The 9,333-nt window shown below is 36.0% G+C and overlaps 2 protein-coding genes across 5 annotated transcripts in view; both read right to left on the minus strand.

Annotated features, from left to right (window-relative positions):
• The window catches only part of banp (BTG3 associated nuclear protein), a 43,092-nt gene extending 40,535 nt beyond the window's left edge, over positions 1-2,557 (minus strand). The window contains exons 1-4 of one of the 3 annotated variants that reach the window (XM_079414150.1): positions 2,445-2,557; positions 659-740; positions 493-575; positions 208-407 (exon numbers count right to left, since the gene is read on the minus strand). In XM_079414150.1, coding sequence (XP_079270276.1) covers positions 208-407; positions 493-575; positions 659-734 — 359 coding nt within the window. In that variant the 5' untranslated portion in view covers positions 735-740; positions 2,445-2,557. The remainder of the gene's footprint in view (positions 1-207; positions 408-492; positions 576-658; positions 741-2,444) is intronic. The other 2 variants (XM_079414151.1, XM_079414152.1) reach the window with 2 other exon arrangements.
• A 1,409-nt stretch (positions 2,558-3,966) lies between these two features.
• pdcd2l (programmed cell death 2-like) lies at positions 3,967-8,516 on the minus strand. 2 transcript variants are annotated; one of them, XM_079414218.1, is made up of 6 exons: positions 8,024-8,516; positions 6,325-6,488; positions 5,808-6,197; positions 5,596-5,709; positions 4,445-4,602; positions 3,967-4,138 (listed from the first exon to the last, which is right to left on the minus strand). In XM_079414218.1, the coding sequence occupies exons 1-6, from the start codon at positions 8,126-8,128 to the stop codon at positions 4,008-4,010; spliced, it is 1,062 nt and encodes a 353-aa protein (XP_079270344.1). In that variant the 5' UTR covers positions 8,129-8,516; the 3' UTR covers positions 3,967-4,007. The 2 variants fall into 2 exon arrangements, with proteins under 2 accessions (XP_079270344.1, XP_079270345.1); XM_079414219.1 differs by lacking the exon at positions 8,024-8,516 and adding an exon at positions 7,352-7,439 and having other exon boundaries at positions 3,973-4,138.
• Positions 8,517-9,333: the final 817 nt, after the last annotated feature.

Below are 9,333 nucleotides of genomic sequence, written 5' to 3' on the forward strand. Positions count from 1 at the left end.
CAGATCTTCAAATAAAGACCAACTGGACATGATTTTCCACTTTTTCAAAGACAATTGACCATAAAGTGATTTCATCTGTATGTAAAATCAATCTCAAGATGCTGCTCTGTGTGATCAGGTTGGAATTAATAGTGAAGCATCTTCAGTAAAATAAAAGTCCATGCGCTGTTGTATAAAACATCCAGCCATCATCTGTGGTCCCCTTACCAGCGTACTTTGTCGCAGGTCTGAGTGGCTCCGAACGGGGACCCCGACACCATGGGGACCTGGATGGTCGACTGGTTTTTCCCCATCACTATGTCCAGCTTCTCGACTAAACCTCGACAGGTGGCTTCAAGAACCTGCAGCTTGGCCTCCATGCTGTCCAGCCGCTGGCAGATAGCCTGACTGATGGACAGCAGCATCGACTGTTAGAGAAACACACAAATAAAACAGGATTATAGCCAACGTCCATTATATTCTGTGCCAGATTTACTGATCATCTTTAATAACCTTAATAGATGTTTCTTGGCTAATGTCCAGCCTTGCTCGTTTCCTGCCTGGTTGATCAGCGTCTTCATTATTCTCCAGGACATCTAGTTTAATTAAAAAAAAAAAAGCACTGTAGAAAACTACAAACACTAGCTGCAGTTTTTTATTGATTCATCGGAGGACTCACCTGTTTGATGTCCTTCATGATTCAAATCTGCCACTGCGATCTGGACTATCTCCACCAAATCTTGCTCGGACATCATTCAAACCTGCGTTTCAGAAAGATAATCGATAAATCATCAATAAATAAGTGCGAGCTGTCATATCAAGCAGGGTTATTACTGTCAACTAAAACCATTAAAAAAAAACATTTCTATTACTCAAAACAAATTAACTTATTTTATTTCTGGTAGTTGTCAAAACAACATCTCATTTTCATTTAGTTAAAATAATTAAAACTTAAGCTGAAATAAAAATTAATAAAAACTATATAACAATTCTCTATCTGTCTAAATAAATAAAAATGACAAAAACACAGAACAAAATGACTAAAACTTCGCCTAAAATTTAAATGAAATCAGAAAATACAAAAACAAATGACTTCAAAATATGAAAAATATATATATAAATAAATAACATCTCATTATTTTTGGAAGGATTAGCAATTTTCATTCATTTCCTTCATTTTCATGGAAAGTGTTTGTAATATTGTAATATTTATATCATAAGCTACCACAAGGTAAATGTGTGATTTTTTACATACAGGCACCACTGTATCCTTGCCAAAAAAATAAAACCCCCCTAAACGGCATCTGAGAGCCCCTGAAGGGAGAATGTGGTACTGAAGGTGACCTACACTAGTTTTGTCCATTACAACACTATTTCTTTCACAAATAAAACCAATGGCAATTTTTTGAAGAGACACTGGAAAAAAATTTATACATATTTATTTGAAATAACTCAAAGTTATAAATACACTATTTAAGAACAATTACTATTTCTTAAATTGTTTTTATCATCAATAATTAATTAAATATCATAAATTAGTGCCGGGTACACTTTCGGTTTCATAATGGAATTAATTTTTTTCTTCCTTTTTAATTATTGGTCCTGTACGCTCACCAAGGTTGCATTTAGTCTTCAATTTGAATAGATTTTAAAATGTAATTTACTCCTGGGATGGCAAAAAAGTCATTTTCAGCAGCCAACACTTCATTTAAAAACAAAAAAATCGTAATTATTCCAAACTTTTGACCAGTAGTGTGTGAATATTTATTTATTTGCATATGATAATGATCCCCAGATGCCCATTCTTAATTAAGTGATCTGCTATTATCTACAGTAGTAACTGAACCATACAAAATAATACTGTGGTAATATTAATGGTGTCAAAATTTGTGTACCAGGGTACTGGCATGCTATTTCCAGCTTGTCCAAAACACAAGATTATAATTTTAACATAAAGTAATATTTACACAGTTCACCAAGGTATGGAAAAAAAATACTCTGGTATTATTATGGTGCTATGTACCACAGTACACACCCATACCGTGGTAACGTTACTTTTAAGAAGTAAATATAAGAGTGCTGCTGCTGAGAGAGATTATAACTAACGTTAGATTTCAAGACCTAATGTCGTTCAACTCTACTAAGCATTTAATATTTGGACAAACCAAAAACACCGACGCTTCCCGGTTTCAGAAAACACTCTTTAAACGTCGCCAATCTTGTAAGAGTTTAATAATGAACCAGTGCTTGAGTCCAGCTAGCCTGCTCATGTAGCCTGTTAGCTGGCGCCTGCTAACCAACAGCTCAAACAGCAGCAGGGAAATACAATAGGCCTCATTTGTGTCCTTCATGGCACAGTTGAGACGAAAACAGCAGGATAATGTGTATTTCTTTAATGCACAGCGCCATATTTCTGCAGCGCGCGGAGAGCAGGAGGCGTCGCGTGTCAGAAGGGTTTATATTACCGTGTGAATGATGAATTCTCGTGTTGTTTGTGAGGATTCCGATAATGGCGTCCTTCCTCGCGAGAGAAAGCCTGAGCATTGAACGCTGCGCGCCGCTCTCACTGCGCATGCGCACACAGGGGGGGCAGCGTTCAGTCCTATAAGTAGTTCGAAGAGTGTTCTCAAGTTTGTTATTTCTCTTTTTTGGTGCACAAGTGCTTGCTAAACCGTGCATGTGTCGTTACTTTTTGCACACGTACAACGCAAATACCCGTTTTTATTCATAACACATGTACATATATGTTCACTTTTACTTACTTACTTTTGTCATTTAGCAGACGCTTTTGTCCAAAGCGACTTACAAATAAGAAAAAGTAACTAAAACTAAAAAGTTACAACTCTATAAATACTATCTACCCACATATTTAAGAAAATAAAGAAATTAAATAAAATTAACACATGCATATAACAACAACATTTCAATAATAAACATATCAATGAAAAAATTAAATAAAAAGCTACTACTATCCCTTGCCGGTTTCCCTGCCCGGTGGAGTCGCACGGTAGAGTCGATGGTCTTTACACTCTTTGGTCTTCACACTAGGAGGGCTTCACACGACGACTGCCGCGGTATAATAACCTTTATTATAGCAATCTAACAAATGATCGTTTCAATTCAGCTGGACCCACTTTCCTGTTTATCAACTACAAATGGCCAAGCAAGTGCACACACTGACAAGATACACCATACAGTACGAGACCAAACGCGATTACAGCAACTCTCATCCTAGTAAACAAAATAAGCCATTCATCATTCATTCATCCATAACAAATTCTTGCAGTACTGTATTTACTTTCATTCAAAGCATATCTATCCATCTAATGTGTTCTTAATTATCACTCACTTTTGCACATGAGGCTCTAGATTACTGACAAATCATTTCAAAATTATGTTTCCGTGTAAACTTAAAGGAATAATTCACCCAAAAATTTTAATTTGCTAAAAATGTACACACCCTCAGGCCATCCAAGATGTAGATGAGTTAGTTTCATCTGAGAATTTTAGCATTGCATCAGTGGATGCTCTGCAGTGAATGGGTGCCGTCAGAATAATCCACACCACTCCTGTCCATGAATTAATGTCTTGTGAAACAAAAATCTGCATGTTGGTAAGAAACAAATCCATCATTACAACCTTTTTTTAAATTAACTTCAAACTGTTGCTTCTGGTTAAAATTTGAGTCCTCTTTGATAATTTTTTTTTTTTCTTACAAACATGCAGGGTTTTTTTTTGCTTCACAAAACATTAATTGATAGACTGGATATATGTGGATTGTGATGTTTTTATCTCTCATTCTGACGGCACCCATTCACTGCAGAGCATACATTGATGGATCAAACTGATGTAATGCTACGTTTCTCAGATGAAGAAACAAACTCATCTACATCCTGGATGTCGGGTGAGTACATTTTCAGCAAATGAAAAATGTTCTACTCCTTTAGATAATAAAAAAAACACAACATTAAATAAATAACAAAATTAAGTTGTACTGAAAAAATGATCTTTATTGTTGATCATTTATATCATTTGAAGAGCTTTTGGTCTGGGTCGGGCTGGACATCAAGAAACTCTTCCACTGGAGCTGTTGATCCAGATTTCCAACAGCTGTTTCTGCAAGTGTACACAAGAACTGTTCCGAACTCCAGCGAAATGTCTGAGAAAACAAAACAAATCTTTTACTATAAACATGAAAAGAAATATAACAAGGAAGATATAATATGCAGCCAGCCATTCATTATCACAAAACATATCCTGCCACGATGCAGGATCAGAGGGTTATTTTGAGATAATTATTAATAATTTTACATTGCACAATATTTTACAACTGCTTACCATAATAAATCAGTAAATGAAGATGAAATATTGCTTTGAGTTCCAATTCTTCCCACATTTTTTTGTGAAATTAAATTTGTAATAAATAATTGGTATTATGTAAATTTTAGAATTAAAATTGACTAACCTGAATTTGTGTCTGCACTACTGAGCAAACTGACCAATGCTGGCATGAGCTGGAATTCGAAAACTCTCGGGCTGCTGCAGTGAGCGCAGCACGGCACCGTCCGGCTAACACTGGAAGGAGGCTCTGTTATAAATAGAGGTGATCCGGCCCAACTGTATCTATAAGGCGAGAGGTAACACATTCAATTAAAACATGAGTAAATAGTGAAATGAATGGGTGAATAATACAACAAATGGTTTATGATGGCTATGTTTCGGGATGGACCTTCCTGCTTACTTTTTTATACAAATCATACATTAAATCATACAAATGCATATGAAATCACCACCTCGCACCTTGCGCCTGACACTGAACTGTTAAAAAAACACATCTCTAGCCCTTTGCGTCATTTTTCAATCCACTGCCCTGCATCTGCCGTTTTCAAATGCAAGCACGTGTTCTATGTAAATGGCCCCTTTTAATAGTCCAGGGCTCCTTTTTTTTTTTTTGCTCATTCACGATTTTTAATCTCAGTTAACTGAAAGTACAGTAATGGTTTCTGATTCATTAAGAATCAAACATAAATGATAAATTACTGACGATTCATTAAAGGAGTCGGTGAACTGTTTAAGACTTAGTTCACACTGCAGGCTAAAGTGGCCCAAATCCGACTTTTTTGCCCAAATGTGACCCACATGATCACACATGAGACTGATAGACAATGTGAACAACAGCGCAAAAAAAATCTGATCTGAGCATTAAGACCTGCAGTGTGAACTAAGTCTAAAGCAGGGGTGTCAAACTCAATTCCTGGAGGGCCACAGCCCTGCAGAGTTCAGCTCCATCCCTAATTGAACACACCTGATCCAGCTAATCAAGTCCTTCAGGCTCAATAGAAAACTACATGGTTTGTGTAGTTAAGAAACTGAGTTTGACACCCCTGGTTTAAGTGATTAACAGAAGTAGTTTGATTCAAAAAGCTGACTCATGAATTACTTTGAAGCGATTTTGTGAAACCTTTTAAAGAATCAGTTCGTAAGAGTCATTGGTTGGCGAATCAGACTACTGCAGTTCATTGCTGCAGTAGTGAACACTAATGTTATTATAGAATCACTGATGTACTAATATGTTTTAACTAATGATTTTTAAATAGCTGTTGCAAATTCAATCACCGTAACACTTGTTCAGGACAAAGAGAGATTTTCTTCAAGAAACTGCTGAACACTTCATCTCCATGCTTGGCCGTGGCCTTCTCATATTTCTCCTGAGCTTCCCCACTTTCACAACTGAAAAAAGTATAGAAACCGAGGTGTTATATGACTAACAGACTATTTATCATTCTTCTGAGATTAACAGTAGTCTCTGTAGTAGAATGAATCCTCACCTCTGAATCTCCCTGACAATCACTCCCTCCCTCTCCTCATACTCTCTAAGCAGTTCGTTTTCATGATCCGTATCATGAAATCCATCCAAGTCTGTTTCCTCCATAACGCTTATGTAGAACGCCTGGAAAACGGGCACATCGGTGGGCTGGAGGACACTTTGATGATCTCCATCAATGCACAGCTCCTGAAGCCTGCTGCTGATATCTGTGCTGTCATTTGGCATTTGTCTGCCGCTTTCTGCCACTTGCTCTTCATCCTCCATCCCCCAATCATCAGCTTCATCACACCAGTCTGTTCTGGACATCGCAGATTCTGTACATGCCGTGGTTTTGTTGTTTTGTCTTGATTTAATGTCATCATCCAAGCACTGAGAGCGCAGGACAATCCAGCTAGGTATATATATATACAGGCGACATGGTCAGATTGACTGAGAATGAAAGGTTTTAAGGAACAGTTATAGAAGCGGAACACATTTGATACATAAATAATGCATTGTTTTAAAATGGCAAGTTGTACCTCTCTGATTTGCCATAGCACTGTGGATTGGTGCAGGCGAATACATTGATGGTTCGGTGGTAAGGAGACGCCGCAAGAGGGCAGTAGACCTGCACCACATGGGACAGGCCTCTCTGACACAGAGTGCATGAGGGGTACTGGAGAGTTATTACTGGAAGCAGGTCCTGTAATGATGAAAGTTGTAATAAAATAAATGAACATAATAATAGTAGTAGTTTTCATTTGTAATGCCTTTCTCATACTCAAAGTGCTACAACCTGTTTCATAATACAAAACAACAAATAATACATAGTGTATAATAACAAAAGGCACAAAAATAAAAATACTAAAAAGGTAATTTTCAGTTAATTCATAATGATACTATGCATTCCTATTGTGATGAATTTTATTAACACTCTTTAAGACCATAAAACTTTATTTTACGACATTTTTGACAATTAATTGTCAGTTGATGTGCTTCTCTGAACATGTGGTGATTAAAACCGCCAATTAGTCATAATAAATCTTAAAATGTGCATTCTTTGTCAAATCAACAGTGGTCTATATTCAACAGACAATCAGAAATGATCTGTGGTTGATGTAAAACATTGTTTTAAATTATTACAAACGGCATTCAGGTAAATTAAATACATATATTGTTCGAACAACATGTAAATATGATTTTATGTCATGTATATATTGAATATGAATTTTAATTGTGATCTGTTCAGCTAATAGGATATAATTTATTTTAAATATAGCCTTCAAGGTTTAAACTTCCCTTGACTAAATATAAATAACATAAATTATTTTATATAGGCCAAATTTATTTTAAATGCTGTGCACAAATATTTTATTAAATGCACATTCTACACTACTTTCACATATTTAGAAATATATGATATCTTGTTATATTTCCCAAATAAATAAGAAAAATATCCCCGAAACTATTGATTACTTTAACCATGCATTATATTCAAAATGAAAACAGCACAGAATGCTTTGTATTGTGTTGTAATGTAATATTATACATTACAATAATACTTACTGAGAAATGCATAAACTCTAAACTTTTTTTAATTGTTTACCATAATTGACAAATTAATTTATATTTATATTTCCATTTTATATTTGCTTGTCCTCGTGCAATTTTGAGAAAAAACATGAATCGCGAGCAAATTAAACAGAATGGAATTAATCAAACTAACTCAAAATTCAAAAGACGCGAGCCAGCCAGGAGTCGAACCTAGAATCTTCTGATCCGTAGTCAGACGCGTTATCCATTGCGCCACTGGCCCGATGCAGCATTACGCTAACATACGGGTACTCTGACTATAGCGACTATATGATATGAACAAACAACTTCAATTATTTTATTACAACAGTGTAAACATTTCAAATAACGTGATTGTAAAATACATCATACATAAGTTAAAGTCGTTTGTAATATCAGAAATTAATTTTATATGTGCGAGTTAGTATGTTTAGCCCCCAAGTTAGCCAACTGGCTAGCGATAGCCTACTTTTAAACACTTTCGGAAGCTATTAATCTGATTTAAATCTGATTATAAATCCGCGTGCTTGTCAAAAACATTGCCTGGCAAACGTTGCATAAGGAATTTTATTAACTACAATATAATCAATTAACGTTAGCTGTGAAGCTAGCTTACTTCAGTTAGCATGACACAAACGTTATATGTACAAACTACATTTCCTTTACCGGTTTATCTCCAATTTTGTTCGTGCAATAAGGCGTGTTTTTCTTCTTGTCAATAACTCCATCACTTATTCCTATGAGGACTGTCTCGTGTATAGATGTCGCCATGATTATTAATAAGCAGAGATCTCCAGTCCATGTGATTCTCTGAACATGTGGAAAGTGAAGTTGACACTGAATCGTTTTGACCTTAAAACGTGTTTTGTCCAGTCCATACTGGTTTATAATTTTTATTAATTCAGGAATTATATGCGTTAAATGTAAAATATTTCCGAAATATTATGTATGCTTGATTTAAATGATTACAAACGACATCTGAGTCTGGTAAATAAACTTCATATATTGTTTTACTACGTGTAGATATTAACGTATGTCATTTATATGTTAAATAAAAATATTGGTTTTGTCAAAAGCTCGTATTTCAAGCAGATTTCCGCCTCGGGCCAGTGGCGCAATGGATAACGCGTCTGACTACGGATCAGAAGATTCTAGGTTCGACTCCTGGCTGGCTCGGCTCTTTTGAACTTTGATTCTTTAGCCTATATTTTGCGGCCGCTGATAGACTCAGACACATATACTCGTATAAATGTGCATGTTAATATTCACATTAATTCAATATAATCTCAAATTAGACTTTAGTAGTTTCATTGTGTAGAAGACAAACAAAACAGTGGCGAAACGTATTTAAACAAGAACGAATCATTCAGTCAAGTTCCACATCCGGAGGGGGACACATATTAATGTGAACTTTCACATGCACCCTAGGTGTGTCCTGCATCCATTCACTAAAGTGTTTGTCGGAGTATCGTGTTTTTAATGAGTAACATGACCCAAATGAATCAAAGTTCAAAAGAACCGAGTCATCCAGGAGTCCGACGCGTTATGCATTGCGCCACTGACCCGACGCGTCGAGCGCGTTACACACAAACTGTTTTCATATAAACCTGCAAGATTTTCACATTAGCAAAGTTTGAAAGGAACACATCATTCATGAACCTGAATCGCAGCGAGTGAAGCTAAGCATCGCTCATTAAACTAGCCCTTTGGAACTATATTATTCGACATGTGTATAAGTGAACTGTAGGTCCATGTAAGGTAAATATCAAAATCCTGGTCTCGTTGTCATTATGAATAGGCACTGGGGTAAAGGGCTGAATTACTCTATGACAGCCACTATTTGATAAGTTCTTTGTGTTGCCAGATTGAAGGATACCACACCAATAAATAATTTTGCTACTTCACTACAACTTGCCTAATATGCATCCCCTTTATTTTCTGTCAATTGTTGGTATATCAGTGCTTTTTAGCCTTGT

Source organism: Barbus barbus, assembly GCF_936440315.1.
Source record: "Barbus barbus genome assembly, chromosome: 50".
In the NCBI taxonomy this organism is placed as follows: Eukaryota; Metazoa; Chordata; class Actinopteri; order Cypriniformes; family Cyprinidae; genus Barbus; species Barbus barbus.